The sequence below is a fragment of the Anser brachyrhynchus genome, assembly GCF_964034855.1.
Source record: "Anser brachyrhynchus genome assembly, chromosome: 1".
Taxonomy (NCBI): Eukaryota; Metazoa; Chordata; class Aves; order Anseriformes; family Anatidae; genus Anser; species Anser brachyrhynchus.
In genome coordinates, this window is record NC_137694.1 from 118,229,072 (window position 1) to 118,255,163 (window position 26,092).

General features: G+C 43.0%; 1 protein-coding gene across 2 annotated transcripts; it reads left to right on the forward strand.

Annotated features, from left to right (window-relative positions):
- Window positions 1–66: 66 nt before the first annotated feature.
- On the forward strand, window positions 67–24,680 carry UBASH3A (ubiquitin associated and SH3 domain containing A). Of its 2 annotated transcripts, none has more exons than XM_080577762.1 (14): window positions 67–493; window positions 3,365–3,418; window positions 5,074–5,260; window positions 7,492–7,690; window positions 9,046–9,215; window positions 10,077–10,285; window positions 11,170–11,299; window positions 13,212–13,320; window positions 14,634–14,756; window positions 15,462–15,554; window positions 16,765–16,909; window positions 19,064–19,170; window positions 19,665–19,771; window positions 20,677–24,680. In XM_080577762.1, the coding sequence occupies exons 1-14, from the start codon at window positions 381–383 to the stop codon at window positions 20,812–20,814; spliced, it is 1,884 nt and encodes a 627-aa protein (XP_080433888.1). In that variant the 5' UTR covers window positions 67–380; the 3' UTR covers window positions 20,815–24,680. The 2 variants fall into 2 exon arrangements, with proteins under 2 accessions (XP_080433888.1, XP_080433889.1); XM_080577763.1 differs by having other exon boundaries at window positions 92–493; window positions 11,170–11,296.
- The last annotated feature ends 1,412 nt before the right edge of the window (window positions 24,681–26,092 follow it).

Below are 26,092 nucleotides of genomic sequence, written 5' to 3' on the forward strand. Positions count from 1 at the left end.
TCTTGGCCTCAGGAAGATAATTTAAAATGAAGGGCTGAGAGATCCTGTGTCAAAACCTTCAGCAAGTCCACCCTGTCTGTGGTGTTTACCCCTGGACTACTAGTCTTGTTATGCTAGGGCAGACGGGAACAGCCTGCAGATACTTTCTGCTCTTTTAGCTACCCTAAAACAAAAACTCATAGGTGCACATGCTACGAAAACAGGATGTCAGCTTTTGTCAGAAAAGATCACAAGAGGTTTGAGGTTTTTAATTTTTTTTTAGCTGCCTCTTTCTCTTTCTCTCTCTCTCTCTCTCATTTTCTTGCTCCTTCCTTCTCTTGCTCCCTCCTCCCCCCTCCCAATTTCTGTCAGCACTGAGCACAGTCAGAGGGAGAGCGGAGATGGCGGTGGCCGAGACGCAGCTGTATGCAAAGGTGGCCAACAAGCACAGGAGCAAAAGCCCCTCTGTACTCCTCGAGTCTCTCCTGGCCAAAGGATTCCCAGCTCACATCGCGTGAGTATTGCATTCGGCTACCTTTGTACAGTACAAGGTGTTTATCTTAACTACCTGAAAGCAGACAGCAGAGAGCCTGTCACCTCTCAGGAGTGATGTCTCCACATGGGGATCAGGCTTATCTTGCTTTGAAGGCCTTGTAGAGCAGCATGTATTGTTCCTATTGCTAAAACAGCCTGCTCTGGATCCATTTCTAAAAATACTGCGCATAGCAGAAGACACACACCCTTCTGCATCTTGAGGTTGAGAGGCTTCTCAGTGAATTAAGAAGTCAATATCCGTAGTTCGTTCCTGGGATATATCCTTTCATTTTTTCCACTTACTGTTGTTATTACAAGGGAGCTACATGTGAATGTAACTTCTATCCAAAGTTTAGTTCAGGCCTGGCAAAAATCTCTTGCTGGGTTGTGTCACTGGAGATTGTTTTAAAAGAGTAAGCTTATGTGGCAAGATGCCACATAAGTCCGTCACTTTTTCTTTCTGTCCTCAATCAGGATCTTGTTCCAAAAGTATGTCCTACCTGGAAAATGTCAGGCATTATCCTTGGCAACTCCCTTAGAGGGGAGATAAGCTGGTGGCAGCACTTACAATCAGGTTAATTAAAAAGAAAGATGTTGGTCAGTCCTCCTCCAGGTATGGCACTAGTCAGACAGGGATGTTTTGCGGGGGATTTGCAAACTTTTGAAGGGCAAGTCTGGACACTATGGTTGCAGCCAGTTGTGCCACAGACTTATCAACACTAGCTGTTCAGAAAATGAATCAATTTATTTAAATGTTAAAGGAACCCTCATACAAGCATTTGAAAAAGGAGACCAATATCTATGTAGCCTCCATTTTGACTAATTGAAAATTAAAGAAGTGGAACTGGCTCTATATGTAAGTGCTGTGTTGATTTTCTAGCATATTGTCTTTAGACATGATGGCACAGCTTACAGGGAAGCTGTGGGTTCTTTCTTTCTGGTTATACCCAGTGGAATTTTAGCTGGGGAGCTGAAAATCTGGCTCATCATTTCTTTAGTAGATACAGTAAGTTTGGTCACCCCAAAGTAATGGCTAGTTTCACTTTTTTTTCCTTTTTTTTTTCCCCCTGTATGTGGTGTTCTTTAAATCCTCTTCAAAAGACTTTCTGCTATTATTGACATGGTTTTGTGCTTTCCAGGTCAAAATCAAGAAACTGTGGACAAAGTGCAATGCAAGTCAACATAAATTGACAAAATGTTCAAAAGCACTTTGTTTCTTTTTTTATTTGTCTTTATCGACTTTAAGACATTCAAAATTTGGATGACATTTTATAAAAGCTTTTAGCTGTCTCTTTAGTTCCTAGATTCAACCGCAAATGAAAGTACTGAAAAATTGTTCTTTTGTGATGTCCTGGCCCGATAAAAATAGGGCTTGTTGGAAATATTATGAAACCTTTCATAATGTAGCAGCATGCAAAAGAAACATTTTCAGAAAGAACAAAAAATACATACTTGAGGGTCAAGCCTAGCATCAGATCAGAAAAATGGACCTCTCATGCTTAGACAGAACTGAACCATGCCAGCAGTTTTCTGCTTTAAGGAAGAGCCAGCTTATTCTCCCTGTAAAGATACCATTTTTAATACAGATTTTCAAGGATTTATTCCTACTGTTTATCTGAAAGACTTTGGAATATACAGAATTTATCTTAAGCATTATCTTTCAAATGTTCGTCTTGGAAGCACGGGGATGTTTAGTTAAAACCTAATGTTCTGCTTAAAGTGAGGGCTGAATAAACCCTGTTGCAAAGTACCTACAACCAACTCATATGATGGGATGCAAGGCAGGAATAGGCACAGAGGGGAGTACGAGGGAGCAAGATGTTGCTGAGCATCATGACAGGCTGTGGTCTCAGGTCACCATTTGTCTTATTACTTTTATGATTGTGCAGGCCCTATGATAAAGAAAAGCTGAAGTCAAGCTCTGTTTGCAAAGTCAAGCTCTTTCAAAAGTGCTCGTTTCTGAATGGGAGGAGCAGCACGGCATGAAGTGATAAAACACTTGCACTGAGGTGTAGCAAGTGGGTGACAAAGGCTGGCATCACCAGCAGAGCAGGAAAGGCTGTGTGGGGAGCACAACAAAAACACCAAACATTTGTATTTGATGTGATGGAGAAAGGGGAGTCAGTAGAGTAGCAGAAGTGCAGGTGCTACTTAAACACTGGGGATCCTTCAGCTTCCAAAAACTTACCATTAGGCACAAAAAACTTGTTCATATGAAGAACATAGTTGTCATTTTGAAAGATCTAAGGAGAAAAGGAAATGTAAATCAAATTTGATCCCAGAGAATGACAGTTGCGTAAGTGAGAGAAAACTGAGACATTGTCCCTTATCTTAGACTGAACTGTTGGCTTAGATCTCACTCTCTTCTGGGCTACAGAAATCCTCAGTCTAGATTTTCAAACCCCAGTGTAAGTATGTTTTGCTTTGGTTGCATGTGTGGACTTGAGCCTGGCATTTGAATCTGGGCTTATCATTAACAAAAACCTTATCCCATGAGCAGAGCAAACACTGGTCTTACAGTATGTGGAGGGATGGCTTACCCAAAGCTAAGGAAATCCATGTAATGAGTAGGACTACTGAGGAAACATCTCCAGAATATATCCTGTGGACATTGTGTGGACAGTTTACCATTCTTCAAGGCATTAAAGACTTGCAGTGGAACAATTTGTCTGGAGGGCTTCAAGAACATTAACATTTGCCAGGAATAACCTAGTCATTACAGGTCCTGTCTGTGCTGGAAAAGAGACTCAGTGACCACAGCATGTCCATTCTTCTTTATTTTCTAGAAGTCACAGGAAACAAAGTTTAATGTATTCTGTTATTCTGATGAATCTATTTTGTTTTCTTCTAGGCAAAAAGCCTTGGCTGCTACTGGTCAAAAGACAATAGAAGAAGCTGCAAAATGGTAAGCACCAGTGATTTCTACAGTGTGCTTTCACATTAAAACTGACTAAAAACACTTGTTCACATGCTGATTCTGCCACTCAATTTAAAGTTAGCTGCTGTTAAAAACCCTGCATATGAGGTGGGCGTTTTTTGTTTGTTTGTTTTTTCATTTTAATTCATGCAAAGAAAGAAATAATTTTATTTGTGCGTATTCTGAGTAGCAAGGTTATTTGCAGAAAGCCTAAGGTAAATCAAGAGCTGGGTAGCAAAGGGCAGTCTTGGGCACAAGCAGCTATTTTTCCCACAGTGACGTTTCATGGGACCTGTTGCTCTGGACAGACACTTGTCCTCAGTTTAACCTCCTGCTTAATTTTCAACTTGGCTGCCAAGTTCTGCTCATTGCAAAGGCACCACAGGCTCCTTGACTGGGGGAATGCATTGGGGCATGTCCAGGAAGGCACTCAGAGATGCACCAGGGTAAATGTCTGTCTTGGCACAGCACTCACAGCTTGTGGGACCTCCTGGTGTGCACCCTTGGGCAACAGGTACGGGGTCACACGGTAATATCTGTCCTCTCCATCCCTAAGGAAAGGAGGAAGGAAACAAGGAAAAATATCTGTAAAAGAGTGGCTGCAGTTACAGAGCCATGTAGTACCAACGTGGGGTTAAATGGCAATGACTGAAGGCAAACAGACCATATTCTTCCCTTGAGAAAGTCATTACAAAATAAGCTGAAAGGCTGATGGTCAGAGGGAGGTATCATTAGAGCCATAATCACTTGTTAGCCTTGACAACCCCCCTTCAAGTTTTTTTATTTGTCTGTACCAAGACTCCCATGGAGTGGTCACTCTGTTATCAGAATGTTGATAATTCACTTTTTTGTTTTAATCCATTCTCAAATACAAGCTAATCTTTCTTGGGTTTTGTCTTCCTTTTTGGGAGGAGGTTTTTTTTTTGGTTTTGTTTTTTTTTTTTTTAGGTTGTTTGGTTGGTTTGATTGCTTTGTTCTTGAAAGCTAGACAGAACATTTCAGAGTAATATGTTTTTCCCAAAGCTTTGTCAAGGATGCCACTAGGCTTTCTGAAATTCACCCCAGTCCCAAAGCTGTGAAGCCAAACACAGAGCATGTGCAGAACAAGGTGGAGTATATCATCACCTGGGATACAAGCTTCTGATCTTTGCCTGTGCATTTCTGATTTGTCTTGTTCACTGTTGTTAGGTCTGAACCAATATGCCAGGTCTTCTTGAGTATTCTTTTAATCTTTGATTATTTTTCATTTTGTCATCTTTCTACCCACCACCTTTTTTTCCTCCTCCTGTCCTCTGTTTGCAGTCATGAAAAAGGGGGAGAAATAATCCTAAAAACCTAAAAATCTTTTTTTTTTCTTTCTTTTGCTTTCAGACATTGAAAGAATTGAAGGTACTTAATAAAATGCAGAGTACACACACACACACAAAAGGCTGAAGAAAAACAAAACAGTAAAGGCCTTTACAGCTCCATTGGTTAGTATATGAGAGAAATGTTATAAGCAGATTTCATTTTAGCTTTTCATTTGTAAGAAAGTACCAACTTTGTGTTTCCTTTTTCTAGTTTCTACTATGGATGTCTTCAGCCAAGGAAAGAAAAATAAGCGGTGCATATGCTTACACTGTGTGACGTGCTTTTGATTTCAGGTTGCACTCTCACTGCAACGATCCCTCTTTGGATGACCCAATCCCTCAGGAGTATGCTCTTTACTTGTGTCCCACCGGCTGCTTCTATAACCGCCTGCAGGAGTTTTGGAAAGAGAGCAAGCGACAGTGTGGGAAAAACAGAGCCCATGAGATTTTCCCTCACGTCACTCTCTGTGACTTCTTCACGGTAAGGCACAAAAAATGTGCAAGGGTCAAACTGACCACTGGTGAAACTGGACCACCTGGCATTCTTTTACACTAGAACAACCCCATGGTAGTCAAGCTGACGTGACCCACATCCAGGGTGAGGAGCCCTGGCACAGGCTGCCCAGAGAGCTGTGGGGTCTCCTCCTTGGGGATCTCCAAAAGCCGCCTGGGGACGGCTCTGGGCAGCCTGCGCTGGGTGGCCCTGCTTGGGCAGGGCTTGGAGCAGGTGGCCTCCAGGGGTTCCTTCCCACCTCACCCACCCTGTGATCCTGTGATCCCATGGTCTGTGATGTTAAACCTTCCTGCCTCGGGTGACAGTGGCTGTGTTCAGACAACTGTGCAGCAGGGACAGAGTTAGCACTGGATGTAGACAGCTTTAATATTAGGCCTATGGCAATCTCATGGAAACTCCTGCCTCCCCAGTGAGCCCCAGCCAGTAGGCCGTAGCTATGGTGGGGTGAGCCAGCTTTTATACTTTCTGTGGAAGCTTGGCCATTGTGAAAAAGAGAGAAGCAGAATGCACAGGGATAGAAGGAGCATAGGCTGCAGACATGGAGTATAATCTGGCAGTGCAATTGAGTCATTTCCTCAATAATTTTACATGGAAATTAGGCTCCTGACCTGGACTCCTGGTTAGTTATTTTCTGCTTCTGGATGCTCCTGTCCTCCTAGGTGGTCTTCTGAATGCTGAGTAACCCTTCAGCAAACATCTCAGTAAGGCTGCTTCCCCTGTGGGAGTGAATGTGCCAGTATCAGCAATGACCAGCAAAGAGTCACTGGTCTAGACAAACTCTGGAGCTACCTGGAATCCAGTTTTTGCATGTTGTTGATGCTGACCATGAACATCAGCTTCATCTGAGATGCACTGAGAAAGAGATGAGATAGAGCAGCTGCACAAAATTATTATGTTAATTATTTTTCATGCTAAACCATGCTGCTAAGCATAGACAGTGAAAATACAAGTATTTTGCTGCAAAATACTGAATAGCACAGTATCCGGCGGCCATTAACCACAATTACGAAGAGTAAAATCCATTAATTAACAATGAATGCCATGCTCTTGAAAAGTGGCAAGTTAAAAGGCCTGACCCTGGAAGAGATGACTGAATTGTATCCCCCACCTCGTGCACCTCAGCCCTGTTTCGGGTAGCATATTTCTAGGGATAAATGCACTCTCCAGTGCTATTCTCTGTTCCTCAGCTGTCAGCAAGAGCTGACCTGGGTGCTTCACACGTAGAAAGCGAGACCCACTGACCTGGCACCCACCTCCTCCTCCCAGCCCAGCCTCTCCTGTTTCCTGATGCCCCACGTCTCTTGCATCGCATGGACTTGTCAGCCTCGGAGGAGCACAGCACTTACCCTGGGTGCAGGCTCCCACCCGCCCCTGTCCTGCCCAGCCCAGCCTGCTGGTGCCCTCTCAGTGCATCCCTCCTCACCTCGCCTGAGCCTCACCAAGCACTGGGTTTATGGCCTGAGAAATACTTGAGAGAGAAAGACTGTCTAAGCAGGAGGAGGTGGTGTTTTGTAGCTCCTTTCTTCTCCTCTGCAGCTTGACCCAGTGCAAAAGCCAAATGGGGCAAATAGCACTGCCATGGAGAGTAAAACAGTGTGGAAAGGAAGCATCATTAATGTCTGTGCTTTTGGCTGGATGGCAAAATTCCATTTTTATCTATCCACTTCTTAAATTGCTTAATTGCCACTTTTTGTCGAAGCATGGCTTTGTACAATCCTTTAATTTGCTGTGATTAGAGCATTAAAGATCATAATTACAAAGATTCCTAATTAACTTTCCTGTGTATGTTGCTCAGCATCTGAGATGTTAAAGTTTTAACCAGAGTGATTCCAGCTAAGGACTGTAGGATAACAATAATACAAATTCTTACTTAGAATTGAAAAGAGACATCATGATCCCTGCCTCATTTCAGATTGGCTGGTGCGCACCTGTCAGATCTTTTGGTTCTTTTCTACCCTGGCTAGATACAAATAAAGGTAAAAGATCCCATCTCCTATTATAGCACCAGGTTACTGTGTTGCCCAAGCTGACTGATATGAAAGATTTTAATACCAGGAATTTCAGGCAAGTTTGTAAGTGTGTTGTCTTTCTCGGGAAATAATGCCTATCCTGTTTTCTGGTGTTACTGTACGAGACAGGCTACCGGAGTGGCTGTTGGTCTGGTGGGTGAAAGATGCTCCTCCTCTGTTTTCTTTCAGTGTGAAGACCAGAAAGTGGAGTTACTGTACGACACCTTAAAGCAAATCGTCAACAACTTTTCACAAAAATTTCCGCAAACTATTTCCCTATCACTACATTCATCCACCAGCTACCTTGGTTTCTTTATCAGCGACAGCCACGCAAATATCCTCAAAGAGATTGCTGTGGCCTTCTCTTCAGAGGCTTCAGCCCTGGCAGGTAGGATCAACATCGGAGGGAAAATGGGTGGCTTGTCACACAAATGCTTAGACATGACACTGAAACCAACTCCTGTGTTTCCGCAGCAGCCTAGCAGATGTTTTACTGCAACTTTCCTCCTACAGATTCAAAAATAACTTGGCATGGGGAGATTGTTGTAGACTCTGAAGATAGAATGCTTTTCGCTAGAAGGTTTCGTTTTAGCTGAACTCAATGGGCAAGAAAAAAGAAAAACGCGAAAAGCTTTTATAAATTTCTTCTTCTTTAAGAAATCTAGTCAAAGGTTTTACTTGGTTTGGCTTTCTTTTCATGATCCACACACTGAAGTGTTTGGCTGTGTAACTAGAGAGGCCATTGATCGGGATGTCCAAGACAAGCAGGGATTTAATCCTCCCTATCTCAAGACCTACATACCCATCTTTTCTTCACCACAGACCAGTGTCATGATTGCGAGGGGACAGAAGAAAAAGAGAAAAAATGTGTCTGGAGGAAATAAACCACATCCTAATTATGCTTAGTTCTCCATCTCACATGCAGCTTTGGGAAGACAGCAGACCTTTCTGTCTTGGGGATGCTCTACCCTCTGTGGCCAGGCTGAGGAGGAAGGCAGAAATGAAAATGCAAAGAAATGCAGCCTGGCAGGCCTGGGTTTTCCCTAGTGCTCACATAAGTCCTTCTCCTCCTGAAACTGAGTCACCCATCTCCTTTCAGTGGTTATGTGCCAGCTGGGGATCTCCCGCACCCCCAGATTTTTTCAATCGAAGCATAGCAAGGGCAAACAAATATTTTACACTCATATCACCAGCGGGTGAAGTGCCTTGTACGTTAGCAGTTGTCAAGGTAACAAATTAAATAAGGAAATAGAAAAATATATTTAAAATCAGGCCTGCAACACTAAAGAAGGAAGACCTAAAGAAAAGAAGTAAAGCCCTAGGAGCAGGCACGTACTTCCAGACACTGGTGCAATGAGCACTATAGAAATTTTCCAAACAACACTGAGAAACTGCATCTTCAGCGGAGACTGAAGGGATGATGCCCCAGAATAGCTTGGTCTGGGAGAAGAGAATTTGATACTTCTTAGACTGGGAAAGGAAATCAAACATTTTGTTTTGTTTTGTTTTTCTTTTTTCTCACACCTGAAGCTAAGGGGCAAATCCAGTCCAGATTTCTGATTTATTTTGGCATTATTAAAGCCATGACATCCGACAAAACAATGATTCAGTAAAATTACGATCTACTCTACTACTAATTACTAAGATATTTCCTGTATAATACAAAGCATGTAGGATGAAACAAGAAGAGGAGCTTTCCTTCACTTCTGTGTTGTGATGTGAAGCTGATTGCTTTATTCCTAGATTGCCATGTGAAGCCCTGCCTAAAGCAGCTCCACCTTACCTTGGCTCACAAGTTCTGTCCTCACCACCAGAAGACTTTGGAGCAACTAGCCAAATGCATTAACCCCGGGGAGACCTGCCAGTGGGTAGCAGCTCTCTACTCAAGAGACATGCGTTTTGTGCATTACCAGGTACTGTCATCAGATTTATTTAATTTTCCGAGTCTGTGGTTAGAATATTTCCTACACTTATTTTGCTTTTTTTTTCTTTTTCCATAAAGAAGTCAGTACATGCACAGTACAGTCCTTCAAAATGCATGGTTGTTCCAAGTACTTCTTTGGGCTGAAAAGCTGTACTCTTGAGTCTGTAGGAGATATGTTTATGGTTACCTGCTTGACCTGCGTGTCAGCAAGATCTGATTCCAAACTCCAGCAGAAGAACTCATCTTACAATTAGCTATGAGAAAATAAAAGAGACTGGAAGTGATGACTTTTGAACAGTTGCTAGGATCTGTCAGATTACAGCTCTGCAGTAAAATGTTATTCAGCAGAATTAGTTTTCTTGATTGTTGAACCATGATGCGCCAGTGAGCAGGGCACAGTTGTCCCTGATGATCTTCGGCTTAACAGACTCCCAGTTAAAAATAGTCAATATTTTTCTGGTTTTCATTTCCAAATTTAAACTACGGAAGGATAAACCGTTGGTATTTTTCAATCAGATCAGTGTTTCGTTTTATTTCAAGTCTCATATTGGGTTTTGGTCATACTCAGGAGAGCTGCAAATAATCCCCAAAATAGCTGATAAAGATTTTGCTATGCCTGCTTTCAAATAAGCCTATACTAGTTACAGGAAAAAAGCAATTTTATGAATACCAAGTGCCTATTTTTACACGCACTCCATACCCATTTTTATGTATCTGCTGAAAGAGCAAGCTGCAGTGCAGGAAATGGTGCTGGTGGCTGTGTCCAGTGAAGGGTTGAGCACATGTCCCCCATTTGCTGCCACCCCTGCAACAGCGAGCTCCACCCTGACCCAGCTCTGTCCTTCCCCAGACGCTGAGGGCCCTCTTCCAGTACAAGCCCCAGAACATCGACGAGCTCATGATGAACGCCGGGGACTTCATCTACGTCGACCCAACGCAGCAGTCCGATGTCAGCGAAGGCTGGGTCATCGGGACCTCGCACCGTACCGGCTGCAGGGGTTTTCTTCCTGAAAACTACACAGAGAGAGCCAATGAGTCAGACACATGGGTTAAGCACAGGTTGGTTGCGATCCTCGCCACAGGTGCTGGGGCTTCGTGGGTGCTGCTTGCTTTGTGTAGCTGGTTCTCCTCCTCACTGCCAGCTGTGGGCTGCCAGGAGAGAGCTGGAGGTGGGGTGGAATGGGGATAGCAGAGGGGGTCCTCAGGGTCTGGTTGGGAAGATGAGATTTCTGAATGGAAAGGGATAGGACATGCACCTATGGAAACCCGGAGTCCAGCTGCTCAAAGGATGGCCTCTCTCTGCTCTCAACTAACCTGAACATCCTAATGAATTTTAAAAGTCCACATTCTTTAGAGTAGACTGGGCCTTCAGCATGGCTTCCAGCTTTCTTTTTTTTTTTTTTTCTTTCTTCTTTCACATCTTTTCAAGAGGTTGCAAAGCAAACTTGAAATGAAACCACGCGAATGTTACTCTACCACCATGCGCCCACCCTTGCCTTGTCAATTCAACCTGTATCAGCAGGCATCTGCCTGGCTTCCTGCGCTTTGCTCTGCAGCTGACAGCGTGGCTGATGCTACTTGTAGATTAGAGCTGGTTTTTCGGAGCAGGAGGTGTAGGTGCGGTCCTTGCTGAGCTCTCAGAGGCAGAGAGGAGGCGAACAGGTAGTGTTTCCTGCTTGAAGCTCACACTTCAGAAGGGTTACACCCAATACATGCCATCAGTTTGTATTATTTTAGCCGCATTTTTACCAGACAGACTATAACTCAAGAGCAAAGTGGTAAACTAGAATGCACGTCTGTGAAAAATATTGAGTGGAATATGCATTGTGGCTGTCACGCCTGTGGACAAAACTGTGACTTAAAAATCCCTTCTTTTTTTTTGTGTGTGCCCATATGTTTGTTTGTGTGTGTATTTGTGTGTGTTGCTTCTGCCTTTTCTACAGGGAATATGCTTTTGTACCAGGTTCAAAATTTGTCACCCAGTCTGCAAATGAACCTAATGTAAAGCCGAACGGAGAAGTCCATAATCCTGTTACATCAAGGAGTGTAACCAATATTCTTTCACTTCAGGTAGTTGTGTTTTTTTATTTGTTATCTTTGCCATGTAGTTGTGCAGATATGCTATTAAGTAAAGCCATTTATAAAATTTAATAGTATCTTCCTGGTTCTCCTTAATATTTTCATATCATGTTATAATAAATATATATAATATTGCAAATTTAAAATTAAAAATTAAATTAAATATGCATACACTCACACTGCACATTATAATATCTCATATACATTTTGTAGTATATACAATGTGGTATTACCCTTGCCTTCTTTCATAAAACTCTGTTGCTGCCATAGTAGCCCAGCACACGAATTTTCTGTGCACAGATGCACAACACAGGCTGTGCAAAGGTACAGTGACAAGACTGACAAGTAAGGTGCAGACACATCTTCCCCTGTCTTTCAAATGGTTTCATTGCAGAGTAACTAGAGCAGTATCAGGCTCGTTGTTCATTGTTACTTTTATGCCCAGATTCTACGGATGGCACGCTGGTGGTTTATGTACTCATGGATACACTTATCACATGTAAATGTTTCATCTTCTTTAATGTTTTAGGTACATAGCTAATGCAAATAACTGCACAGACCTGCAGAAAGAACAGCTATCTGAACAAGTTAGGAGCACTGGGATTATGTTTTTGTCCCATTTCAAAGCTGATGTATCAACTTTTCCCAGGTTTCCCAAACAGTTCCTGGTAGGAAGAGCAAAATCGAGAGGAACTCTGGCTTTTCCCTACAGCATGTTTGCTGCTACGCTGCCTTATTAGCTCTGACTTTCAGGGTGGCCAAGACAGTCCTTTCCATCACAGGCCTTTCCTGACATGCTGCAGAGACCCCTTTGGTCTTGCTGGTCCTGCTGGGAGTGTTCTCCCCATGCTGGGGGATAAGCCCAGGTTCCTTTGTGTTAATGTCAGAGAAACTTGAGAGCGCCCTGAGGGAACTTCCATCCCGGGGGCCCCCAGGACAACTGTGCATACGGCTGTTAGACAGACACTTCTGCAAGAGCCACGTCTTCCCACCAGCTCTTGAGTGCTCTTGGCCCCCTTATCTATCTCAGATCTGTGGCAGAGGCACTGCTTGGCCTGAGGAACGCTTTTTGCAGATGTGCACGTCTTCAGTCTAGGAGCTTCCCCAGCCTCTGAGCTCCCCCCAAACAGAAAAAGCAAGACCACAAAACCTTAGTTTTAAACTCTGACCTCATGGCGGTTGATTAGTGCCTTATGGCAGAAATGCAGTAGTGTTTAGCAAAATACATATATCTCATACCACTTCTTAAGAATTCCCTTCTCTGCTAATGAAGATACACATCACTAAACTCTGTGTTGCAGCAGTAATGCTGCGAGGGGTTGCTGTTGAAAAAGATTTAAAGCCTTTGAGCTGTTCCTCTTTATCTTTTCATCTCTGTCTATGTTCATTGTAAACTAACCCCAAAACAATTAGAATGTAATTGTAGTTCCATGCACACTGAGGAAAAATGTGGCCTTACAGGAGATCTGGGTTCACTGTTAACTTGACCATGCACTGTCAGAAAAGTGTGAAACTGGTATTTTCAGTAGGAAAAGAAACACTTAAACCACATAGCTAATTTCCCTCTTTTGTTTATACCAACTACACAATAAAAACTAGAATTATAATCCCTTCCCACACTGGAATTAAAAGATTTAGCAGCACTACCTTTCACTAGTCTAAACAGAGAGTTAAAACCTAACATGAAGATCAGGGATATTCTTCATTTGCCTTCAACAGAGAGCCAGTCAGGGTTACTATTTTCATAAAAAAATATGTTTTAACAATTCCTTTCTCTCCCCTTTCTGTGCTTGTTATAAACCTCTTAGGACAGCACTGCTGTTCCTTGATCTGTTGGGCAGCATCCAGGAATCCAGACTTTTCATGCAGGCTATATATAATGTAACAGAAAGGAATTTTTATACAGCTTTCTCAGAATGCCACTCTGCGAAGAGGTGTGCTGGTGATGCGCCATGGGGAAAGAGTTGATCAGGTCTTCGGGAAGTCTTGGCTTCAACAGTGCTTAACTGCAGATGGTGAGTAAGATAATGGGAGGATCTTAGCAAATCTGAACTAAATTTACTGAGTAATGGGTACAAAATTTCAGTCTCCTAGGTGTAGATGTAAATGCTGACACAAAAGAGTGACTAACTTTGCACAGCCAGGCACAACATGGTTTTGACCTGTATTTCATAATGTCCTACTGATTCATATGTCTCACTGGGGGATGCACAGAGCATGAAATCTCTACCACTAGTCACTCAATTGAACCAGGTAGTGTTTATCAGATCCCTTCACATTTCTGTGCTCGACGCAGTGTCAATGATCTGTTGACAGTGTGCATCCCTAGCCAAACTTGCAGAGGAAGAGCAAGAGCAAACCATGGTGGAAATGACACATCAACACAGAACTAAATAAAAGTTGAATTTCCTGGCACTCTCTCTGTCGCTGTCAAAAAAATATTAGTGGTGGAGAAAACCAACCTAGAGCAGGGAAGTATGTATTGGGAGGAAGAAGGGGAACAAGAAGGAGGGGGTGTTCAGAAGGAAGCTTTATGTCGACAGCCTCTTTCATTATGCTGGAGATCGTCTATATTATATGTGTGAAACTCATACTAGATAATAAGGCCGGTACCTTCCAGCTTCAAAATCAATTAATTGGTTTCATTTTTCTTCAATGGAAAAGTTTTTGGCAATGGCAAAAGAATATTGATAGTGGATTTTTTTTTCATTTGGGTCCCACAAAGCCAATTTCTCATGACTCTCATGACTTCTTGTCCTCTTTCTTCTCCACTCCCTTCTTTATCTCCTTCAGAGCTTGCATAAGAGGTGCTCTTTTGTTAGGACAGGTGGTTTCCCAAGTCAGTGTTGTGACCTTAAAACATGTTCTCTTTAAGGTAATAGTAGTCACTGGGGGTTTTCATCAGTGAGACGCTATGTCTGTACTGCTGAACTGATCCTGTACGCATTAAAGTTCAGGCCCTGACCCATGATCCCCCACATCACTTGGCTATTAGCTCTCTCCTCGGCATGGTCTTGGTTGATGGCAGCTTCCCCTCACCCCCAGATTCTCGGCAAGTTTTGGAGAGAGCACAGACCAGCACCCATTGTCAGTGTTCAGTGTGGGTGTTGGAGGTAGAGGGAAGGGAGATTAGCTCTTCAGGCAGGTGCCCTGCTGCATCATTTGCCCTCATGGCCAGAGAAGGGGCCCCGGCCTGTTCTATTTGCCAGCAGAGGTGTAACTCTGGGCTGAGAATTCAAAAGAAATAGAACCATTACAACAAAATGCAGACTGTATGTACACCTGCTGCCTCCCTCTTACCACAGTAAAATGTTCCACCTCGTTTCAGGAAAATACTACAGAGCAGACCTCAACTTTCCTCCCACCTTACCAAAACGGAAAGACAGCATGAAGCATTTTGAGCAAGATCCTCCTTTATCTTGCTGTGGTATTTTCCAGTCAAGACTTATAGGTAAGGTGGATAATATCTTAAAGCAAATGTAAGGTTTTGGGAAGCAGGCTTTTTTATCATCTGCCAAAGCTCATATTGGCTTTGTAGCAGAAATACTTCCTAGCAGCACTCCTTTTGGTAACATCTTCTTTTTTGCCATCTTCTTGATGGGCAACCGCTGCAAGATCTTGTTGAATAGAAAAATGAGGCTAGTAGAATAATAAAATAACAAGGCTGGTTGCTCATCTTGGAGATTCAGACTGCTAGTTCCTGGCAAAGAAATTTAAAAGAAAGAAACTGCAGCACTAGCTGTGTCCTGCTTCAAGTCTGCAAGGGACTAACGTCTTACTCAGTGGTCACTGAGTGAAGGGGCTGGCTGGAGGACACAGCTTCATGGTCAGCAGATTGTGGTCATCTCATCACAGATAACTGCCAGGTGGCTGATATGGGTTAGTCTGACTCAATTTACTCACCAGACAAAGTTGTTTCTGCTCCCTGAGCTTGCATGCCTGACTTTGACAAAGAAATCTGGTGCAAGTGCTTATCTCTGATGGTTCAGATACAAAGAGACCGCCAAATACCTTGCTATTTGCATGTTTGGAGTGCATCTGCTGTAATTACCCTTCCTACGCTTGGTCCCAGCTGTTTTTTGCAGAAAATATTTTGCAGCAGTTTCTCATCTATGACGATTTGTAAAAGACCACCTCACATTGCTGTTCCCACCAGGGGAAGCTCTGCTGGACCAGGAGGTGGCAGTCAGCTACATCTACTCGTCACCTGCCCTCCGCTGCGTACAGACAGCCCATCTTGTGCTTCAGGGTAAGGCAGAAAATCTGATCGCATGCTTTCGCCACTGTGAGAATGTCTTTGTCAAACTTTTTTGAAGAAGTCTCTAGGATGAGCAATTGAGAAGATGTACAGCTCTGTGTTTATTTCATGTCGTATTTAATCAGGGAAGACAAGGCTTTTTTGTCTGGCTGGTAATATAGGCAGCGATAAACCTGCTGCCAGGTGTATGATCTGAAGAGTTCTATCCTATTAACTCTAACCCTCTCTCTTTAAACTGATGTTATATGAAATGGAGGCATTTCACATAAATGGACTCTGATGTTATGAGAAATGGATGCATTTCACAACAGGTTGAAGTCAGCACTAGGAGCCACAAATCAAATTACCACTGGCAGCTCTTTCAGGAAACTTTCTGAGCCAAAAAGCAAATGTTCCCAGTGCTCTGAAGTACACCTATTTGAATCAGGGAACACGGCATTCTCCTCAAAAAGTTTGCCTTTGCAAGCCAAACGATTTTACTTGTTTAGGGACATGGTTTAGTGTAGACTTGGCAGTTCTAGGTTAATGGTTGCACTTGATAATCTTAGAGGTCTTTTCCAACCCAAATGATTTTATGATTCTATGATACTTCCTTCATATTTTAGAACCTCTGTCCTTCCTCCTCTCCCATTCCCTCTGCTTCTCTTCTTCTTCCCTTTTCCTCACCTCTCCCCTTCAATAGGTCTGTTAAAGGTTCACAGGTCATCATCTATACATCAATATTAGTAAGTGTGCATTTCTTCTGGGAACTCACGCCACTCAGTAACCTCTCTTGAGAATAATGAACAAAAGAATGCATCTTTTTACATGAGAATTCAATTTCTGACACTGTAGGATGAATTATTGCCCCAAAGAGGGTCACTAAGCAAAATGTTATATAAAAAAGGATTTTTTAAAAAAATTGATTGCAGCATTGTTGAGATTTTTTTTTCTGTTCTCTTCTGTAACTTGGAGATCCTTACAATAGAGCTCCAGGAATAACAATAATGTAAGAAATTTTGGTGCCTTAGCATCTGTCAGACAAGAATATGTTGATTTCACTTGAACAACACGATCCTCTTTTGTTCAACAATAAGTAATTCATTTTAGTAACGAAAATATTACAGCAAACAAGGCAGAATGTGCTGCCCAAATGTAACACTTTGAGTGTACCTTTCTCTTTTTAAGGAACACTTTTTTTTTTTTTTTTTTTTTCTTTCAGGGCTTAAATTAGACCAAAAAGTCAAAATCAGGGTGGAACCAGGACTATTTGAATGGACTAAGTGGGAAGCAAGCAAAGTAATTCCCAACTTCATGACTCTAACAGAGCTGACAGAGGCCTCCTACAAAATAGATACAAGTTACAGGTAATTGCTCCTTGCCTAGCTGGTAGAGCTGGCTCTTTTTCTCCTGAGGTACCTCCTCATGGCTTCATATGCCATAAACCATTATGGACATTGCCAAAAATGGGTCACGCTAATCAATTTCAAGCCTGCATGATCTGTTCTCATAGTAAGATATGCTGTTTGAGGTCTTATGGCAAGAATCCACTTTGCTGCTCTAACATGGAGTCACACAGGCATGTAGCATGTGCACACATATAACGAGCAGGCTCACAGGCACACATCTGATGTTTGTGTATGGGATAAGCCCTGCTCTGATGTCGCCTTCAATTCTACCACTGGGTTGAGAGAGGTGACTGCAACACAAGCCAGCTCACTACAATGAGTGTTCATGCCACATTCTGTTGGGGATGGGGGTGTTATGTTTTGACTTGCTCAAAGAGAAACACTGTGCTCAGAAAGGATTTTTTGGGGCCCCCACAGCTCGGGGAGGGGGGTGATGCCACCGCTGAGCACTCACAAACCACAGTGGAGCAGGAAATGATCAGCCTCCAGTTCAGCCCAGCTCCGCGCCCTGCTCTCGCTCGGGCTGCTCCGTACGTGCAGTGCACAGCCCGCTCCAGGAAATTGCTCAGCTAATAAAAGTTTGTGTCTGAGTTTTCTCACAAGTATAAGAAAGGAAACTTCTCAGCTCTTAATGTGTATCTTGCAATTAAGTGAGCATCTTCATTTGAAATTGCATAATGGAATAAAATTCTTAATTTTCTTTGGTCAATGTACATTCTGGTGTATTTTACCACCAACAGACCATTTTCCCTATTTTTTTCAATACATAATCACTTGCCTCAAACTTCCACAGAGCAAAGGGTGCAACTGTAGAGCAGTAGAAATTGCAGAGGAAAGCTCTGAAGCAGTGCTAACTGCAGCCTTCAGGCCCCTTGCTGCTCACTCGGGTCCAGGCAAAAACAGAGCAGATGAGCTGTAAAATTGCACATATTATGCTGCTTTTTTCCTGTCACATGCAGGGTTCAAAATCCTTGGGTTTCAGGGGGTGGCTTTACCATACTCACCCACTGCAAGGGACAGCAATCAGTTGGGTCAAGTCCTGGGCTGTTCCCTGTCAGTGGACTTAACCTGGCCAGAATTAATATTAGTTATGATTAACAATATAGTAGGAGCCTGCCACCTGGTTTTACCACTTATTTTCTAGTTCTGCAGTTTGTGCTGACGGAATGTACTGAGGTCTCACCTGTAAAAGTACACTACGATACCAAGCCCTACGACAATATATTAATCTAATCTCACTCCTGCCTATTCACTGAATAAGGAGACTATCAAATCGGTGGGGCAGTTGTTTGTAGAAAGAAATGAACACCCTGGGAGGCCAGCAGGGCCTCTCACCACCAGGAATTTGGCCTTCCCAGCTGCCTACCCTCGGCACCACTGGCCACCACGCATCAGGACACCGAAGGCTCTTCCCCCTCTTCCCAAGGATGGACACAGCTGGGGTCATGGAGGCTGCTGAGGGACCTTGGGATGTGTCTGGGCAGGATACATGGTGTTTATCATGTTTCTAACATGGTGTTATACTTAGGCATGGTTCATTGTGGTTTACATCCTTGGAAACATACTATTTTTTAATTTTAGCAGTGACAGACTTTACTATGCATTTGTCCAGCTGATATTGATATGCCTTGTCCATGGTTGATTTTGATTTGATTTGCTTACTAAGGAGGCTAACACTGAGGGACCAGCTCTTGGCAGCCTTCATGTCATCAGCATCTTGGTTTGAACCCAGTCAGGATGTCTGGAGCTGGACCACTCTGTGTGCCTGCACCCACACAAGGACAGTGGTCCTTACCAACAGAACTGCTCAAAGCACAAGCTTTTCTTAGGCATGAAATTTTTAACAGCATCCACTGTAAACTACAGGTTTAATTAAAGCACAGTTTTCCCTGCATCTGGTGCTTTATGCACTACAAGGTATAGTCATGAGATTTAATGTAAATTATTGTGGGGGAAGCTAATGCAAGCTGAGGTATCAGCACTCCAGCCAAGTCAGTGGATAAACCCAGATTCTTTTAACGAAGTGCTTCTTCTTTGGTGTTCTCATTCAATAGTGCTAACAGTGCCCAAGTATTCATCTAGATTAACATACGATTGTGATTTTATTGTCAGAAGCAACATACCACTCTCTTCTCTGGTACCATCAGAAAGTTATGAAGACTACGTAAGCAGAAGCTCTGCAGCTATAAAACAGATCATCACTGCTTGCCCCAACAAAGGTAAAGGTTTCAGATCTTTGTATATTCCATTGGACACTTTCAATACCAGGAACAGGCAGAGATTTGCCAACAGAAACACATTTATCATGGGTAGTTTGTATTGCACAAAGTTCAAGGTAGACTTGTAGTTCTTGGCCTCATCTATACTAAATCAAAATAGATTCAGTTTATGGGATAGGGAAAAAAAAGGAAAATTAAACAGAAGACTGCTAAATTGCAAGAGTATATACTTTGCATGGTCATTCTACATCAGGATGCAGCTCAGCATAAGATAATCTATTTTTTCTGGAGAGCTGTTAGGAAATGCGTTTTCTCACTAGCTGGCATGTCTACAACACGCTAGACTTTTTCTGACCAGCACAGTACACCTTGCCACATTGCCAAAGATGTCTGCAAAGTCAAACAGCCCCAAAACAACCTTACGCCATCAGCATGGCAACCTGACAGTGCTGCAACCCCCTTACTACTTTTCTTTGCTTACTGTGGTATACCAGGTGTCATCCTCATCGTGGGCCATGGCTCCTCCTTGGCATCTTTCACCCGACCTCTGATAGGGCTCCCTGCCAAAGACAGCAGCGACTTTGCCCAGGTGGTCCGAAAGGTGAGAAGCCTTTTCATTCAGCTTGAAGCTTTCTCTTTGTGTTGCTGTACCTTTAATATGGAGCTTTCTTATGCAGCGAGGCATGTGTATAACTGCATGCCAATACCAATAACACTAGCTTTCTCCGTACAAAGGGAATCTCATGTAGTTTTAGCACAGCTCTGATGGTCAAGAGAAACACTTTGTCCTGTTGAACAGCATGTGCCTAGTGGCTAACTCTTCAGAGGAGATTTTCATCCAACTCCCATGGGAAGTCAGTGCCAGGTAACACCTCCACGTGAGAGGCACATGTGGAAACTTCTCCCTCTGGCACAAGCCTCCTTGATATAGAAGCAGGGCTAAGAGCCTTTCTTCTCCTCCCTGTGGTGTTGTGAGTGTGAACTGCAGCTATATTCAGTGACTCACTCAAAGTTGTATGTTTTTTGGGTCACTTCAAGTTCACAGCTTAAGTGCTCAGCTACAAAATGAAGTGGAGGAGGGTTTTCTGCCAGCTTCACAAGTGAGGCCTGCACTTGAGACTTTGTCGCAGAGGTTTTTTGTTTGTTTTATTTGTGCATTAGCACCAGTGGCAGATTTTTTCACCCCGTTTTCTTTACCATCTGCCTTGGTATTACTGACAGGAGATTTCAGTTGTTAGATATATTTTTACCACCCGCTGTCAAAGCATAAGGAGTGAACACATCTTGATCTTCAAATCCAAGCATGAGTGCAGGGTGATGACACAGGCTCAGCTATTGCACCACAGGCCTCCAGTCTGTTTTCAGTTTGTTTCAGAAGCAGCAAAATGTCCCAATATCTGTTCCCAGAATGGTCTCAGGATCTGCTCTTCTGTTCTGCTACAATGCCTCCTTCGTGTCAAAGCAATGGCCATGCTGGTAACTCCTGCTTGTGTCCTTCTTCCCTAGATCCCTTCGCTAGGCATGTGTTTCTGTGAAGAGCTCAAAGAGGGGAACAAATGGCAAATGGTTAATCCCCCAGTGAAGACATTAACTCATGGAGCAAATGCAGCATTCAACTGGAGAAATGGTATCGTGGAAGATTAGAAACCGGCTCTGTCCTTGCAGCCATTAAAAATGAGGTGAAGACAGCTTCTGGTTCAGCACAGTCCAGTAATTCATCCAGAAAAGTTACAGTGGATGGAAATTGCCCTCTCTAAGTAGTCAAAGCACAGAAAACACTTCTGAGTTTGGTGCCTAAATTTTGCTTTTGCTTCAGTGACTGAGAAAAGGAATCATGGAACTGGCATACAAGAGAGCGATGACTCTTCTGCTGGTGAAGAAAGTACTGTTAAACCTTTTCTGAAGGTACCACGTGCAACATTTAATACATACAGAACTACCTGATTATAAAATCTACTGCTAAAGGCACTAAATTTGACATTGTTGCATTTTCCAAGATCAAAATACAGCTGGTAAGAATTGCCTTTGTTATTTGGATATTTTCAGATGAGCAGAGAAATTGGGACTGAAAAAAGCCATCTCCTACCCAAAGAGGAGATCATCTCTACCTAAAGCCACTTGGTTTCCTGTTGACTCCTCCAGTTCTGCAAGAGCACAGGAGGAGGGGACATACTATAGTGACACTTTATTTACCTCTTCTACAAAGGAGGTTCATTTTCTACCACAACAGCTCCCCTGCTCAGTGATTCCACAGTGATCCATATTGCAAAAGGGACTAAACAATTTGCTTCAGAGAAAACTGAACTGATTGCTTTACTGTTGCTGGGGCAAAGAAAGATGCCCTGCATTACCGTACTGGTGACAAAACCTTGACGTGAGCAACTCTAACTGCTGAATGCTTCCTGAGATGGCACTTGCAGGACAAGAGCTTTGCTTTGTGCTGTTCCGTGCCAAATTATATAAATGGTGACACAGCTGCCAAACCGGTCATCTGACAGGTCTCTGTAGCTCTTCTCTTGGTTGTTGGTTTGCTTAAGGAAGTGTAGCCCCAAAATTTTATGCACAAACAGGAACACGTCTTGCCACAGAGTCAGGTTTCCTTTCTAAATGATCATTTTGGATAACTACCTCTGGGAAAGTACAAATGTTTCTTTCAAAGAGAAGAGAAAAATGGAAGTTTAACTTTCTTTCTTAGCATGACTAAAAAAAAAAAATCTCATTATCATTCTTTTTCTCCCTGCACCTTCTTGACACTTCTTTGCCTGTGTGCCTTTAGCCTAAGGGCATGCAGCAAAGCCCACCCAGCATGCAGACAGCAGGGCATCCAACAAGCACCTTTACTGGTGGGCATGGAGATCTGTCCCAGTCCTGCACCTGAAATGTTCTGTTTTGACTTCCGAGATCTGGCAAGGATGCTTGGACTCCTGCTTTTCTGACTGCTAAGGGTATGACAGGGGAGTGGGGGTGGCATGGGGCAAGGACCTGGCCCTGGGCATGTCGCTCCCTGGAGCTTCCAGCTCCATTTCAACTGAGGTGTCAGCTCCCATCTTGCAGTACTCCCGTGGGGTCTTCTTCTCTGTAAATAATGTTGCTTTTGGTGTGATTTGCTCTGATTTCACCAAGTGATTGCAAGCCATAGGACAAATGTCATTGGACGAGGTGCAAGGCCAGAGCTACCGCCACAGACTGAAGCCCCAACGTGAGGGATGGTCCCTGGGGCTCCGACTGGGGCACACGTGGCACCAGGTGTGTGGAGGCATTGGTGTGGGTTTCTGGGTTGAGCTTTTGCTCCAAATACAGCCTCTGGATGGGGACCTGGCTCTGTTTGAACAGATGGGAGCGGCTGCATATTTTATAGTTGATGCTACTGTCATCCCTCACCTCTGACAAATTCCCTTTTGTCCCCAGAGAGATAACTGAAGGACTCTGCATCCTGTATCCCAGGCTTACACCTGTTTGCTTTTGGCCTTTCCAGCTGCTCTAACCTTGGGACAATCCCTCCTCCCTGTGTAAGAAGAAATGCAAGCAGATCACAGGCAGTGTCTTTCTTCTCCTGTGGGACACGTGCCTGTGCATTGTGTAAGGGGAGAGGCCTTGCACTTGGTGGCCTGGCCACCATTGCTGGTCAGAGCCAAATAAGAGCCTGGGTGAGGATAGGGACAGGCAGGAGTGACAGCGGAGCTCTCAGTTCACATGGCAAGGGAGAAGCCTTGCTGCTGAAATGACACCTGGTGAGAGCGGGGCGTGATGGCACACTGCCCACCCAGGGACAGAGCCAGGAGCAGCAGATCGGAGAGGTGAGTGAGGGCTGCAACCTGCTTGGGCATGATGTGCCTGCCTGCTGGGTACAAAGTGGCATGAAAAACATTCCCTTTCTTCTTAGAAATAAGCTTTTTTTTTTTTTTTCCTTTTCATAATACCTCAGACATTAATCCTCAACTGAGCTGCAGATACCGTTCTGGTTAAGAATCTGTCTTCCTTTAAAACGATAAAATAAAACACAAAACACCTCTCCCTTCATCCAAGAGCATCAGAAGCATTTCCAGTGTGGTTCCATTGTGCTCAGTGACCTGCAAAACCAATGTCGTCTTGTTGCTTTGAACAGCTCTCCTACTCTGCTGCCACTGTGTACAGCATAACAAGGAAACACATCACTTTGCGTTTTTACTCCTATCCACCTGCAGAAATATCGTTCCTAAAAGCTAGTTTATCGCACCTTAGTCCTCTTGATGTTAAGCTCCTATCCAAAATAAGTGTGTGCAGGCTGCTTGACAGGACCCTTCTTACAGGTGAGGATGAGGAGGAAGGATTCAACCACCTTACCCAATCCTGGCATGCAATCAAAGGGCTCCCAGAGCACCACCGCTACCCTTGCAAACTAAACACGCTTGCTAGGAAGATTGCTAAGACATTTGAACCAAAATCCCACAATGTTTTTGTTATTTTTTTCCCACTAGACATGCACTCCAATGAATTTAACTCCAGTGAATGCAGTGAATTAAACCTCAGCGTATATGGGAAAGAGGGTTTGGGTACTTAAATATTTCTCGTGTGGTAGTTTCTAATGCACACACTGCAATGCTGAGCAGGTGAGGAGAAATACTTTGTTACAAAATACTCTTTAACTTGTCAAAACTTCTCAATTTCTACCATCCAAATTAACTGAACAGAAATAGCAAGCAATTAAAACTGTATCTCAGTAGGATCAGAGCTGAAATTATATCTTCAACATATGAGGATTCTTAGTTGCAAAAATTTAGCAGGGAGAGAGAATTCCTGATGGGATGTGTACATAATATGAATTAAATTGCTGAACACGGGTAAAATGAAGAAAATGTCCTTGGAAGCTTTGAAGTTATTTTTGAAGTAAGCAAAAGAAATGGGAAATTCCTTTTCATTTTTTTTTGACATGTATGCAGCTTCGAAATTAGATATTATTTTACTCCAGTGTAATTTTCTTTAGTTGGTGCTATTTCATTACAAAGTTATGTACTTTAATAGATACTTCTAGTACTACCTAGAGAATTCGAACGTTTCACTTATGTCTTAAAAACTGAAAATGTAAATTCTTTTGATAAAGACCTATAGTGAAGTTAATCTATGGTGACACCTTGTGGGAAAACAAAACCTCAAACTTACTTGCCTAATAGGATCTTCAGGTGTGTTTGAAGGATGTGGGGGACACATTTTCTGATTTTTAACGCTCAGTTTAACACTCCTCCCATACTCCCTGATAGGACAATAACACAGAAATTTTTCATTTAGTAAGTTTGTGCCTACTTTTAAGCAGAACAACATGAAGAGACACTTGAGTCCAGTTCTTCTGGAAAGCAAGAGAGAAAACAAATCTGCGACTGTTTTGCTCCTGATTTTTCCAAAGCCTTGTGCCAGCATTGATAATAGTACAAGGCAAATGTGCAAATCTGCTGGCTCAGAACAGTAGTTATTGCTTGATGGGGTCTTGATCTATAGCACTTTCTTTAATGGATGATTAAAAATTAAAATGTTCACGCCTCTTGGAATATGAGAACAGCATGAAATATTTGAACAAGCAGAAGATTGTACTGTGGTGCATTGGAAGGAGTTAGTGAATCATTGCATTTTACAGTCCAGCTTTTTGGGGAGATCTGATACTTCTCATGAAGGATTCAGAGAGCACTTTGGGCCTTTTGATTTTAACACCATGTTTAGGACCATTCAGCAATTTCCTTGTCTATAATCACAATGCCAAAACAATTTCTCTATGAAGATTGACAAACTTTGTGATTAGTCTTGGATTCACAGCTTTTGCTGTTTCCCCCCCTTCTTGCACCTTACCCTCCCAGTGGGTCTTGCAGCCTCCTCCTCTGCCTAAGCCCAGGTTCCCATGGAGTCTATTTGGAAAGCAAATTCCCAGCAGCCTGCTATGTTCAAAAGTGGCTTCAGCTTCTTGTGGCAGCAGCAATTTTCTATTTCCCTCTTCTCTTCCATTTCTGCAATTGGGACACTACAGACTAGTAACCCATCTGCAAGGCCACGTCTGCTGAAACAGATGTTCTCACACCTTTTTGTGATCCTGCCAATCTGTTTTCAATATTCTGACTCTTTTTACTTAATCGTCTGTATTGACCAAAGGGGGATCAACCGTCAATATCATTGTCTGCATTCAGCGGAGGCTGGCTGGTCTGCTTGTTAACATTAACTCTCAAATCTGTGTCCCCAGCTAAGCAGGAGCAGAACAGTGCAGATGACAAATTGAAAAGACACTTAAAAGCTATGAATAGATAACACCCTGGTTCTTAGGAATCTCTTGTAACGTGAAGTCAGTAGTGCTGTGTACCTGTGCAGACATGGCCTCTGCCTACTCCTTCAGAGAAAAACTGTGCAAAACCTCCAGATGGCATCTTCCTGAGCTTCCTTTTCTTTCCTTTTGGTGGGGAAACTTGGGACACAGCATCTCCTACCTCTATGGACACAGAGAATAAAAACAAGACCACGATGCTAAAAACGTTCAACCTGATCCACCTGAAGATGCCTCCTTAATGGAACTACTTGTGTAATTAAGTGTTTGGAAAACAGAGGCTTAAATCTGTAGCACTCTGGTGTTCGGATACCACTGGAGGGGAAAAGTAAATAGAGATGCTACCAACATACGTATGTTTTCTAATTCACAGCAGTGATTTCTGCTGCAAATCTGTTTATGCAAATTCACTAATTCAGTTTTGACAGAACACATTTAAAATACAAGGACCTTATTTCTGTCTTTTAAAGCTCATTTGAAACTAAATTTGTTTGATGCTAAGACATCATTTCCCAGCCATTTTGTCAGGTTTCTCTTGCCACCGGTAGGCTTGAAAGCTGAATAAATATGCAGAATGGAAACTACATGCAATATAAACTATTATCAAGCACCAGCTTGTTCATAATAAGCTTGCCCAAGCAT

Excerpts from the sequence above, each read along its gene's own strand:
- UBASH3A (XM_080577762.1), top strand. The coding sequence starts at position 381 with ATGGCGGTGGCCGAGACGCAGCTGTATGCAAAGGTGGCCAACAAGCAC. Across the intron at positions 7,691-9,045 it reads AGAGGCTTCAGCCCTGGCAG|ATTGCCATGTGAAGCCCTGC; the intron begins GTAGGATCAACA and ends CTTTATTCCTAG. Across the intron at positions 19,171-19,664 it reads CACTGCTTGCCCCAACAAAG|GTGTCATCCTCATCGTGGGC; the intron begins GTAAAGGTTTCA and ends GTGGTATACCAG.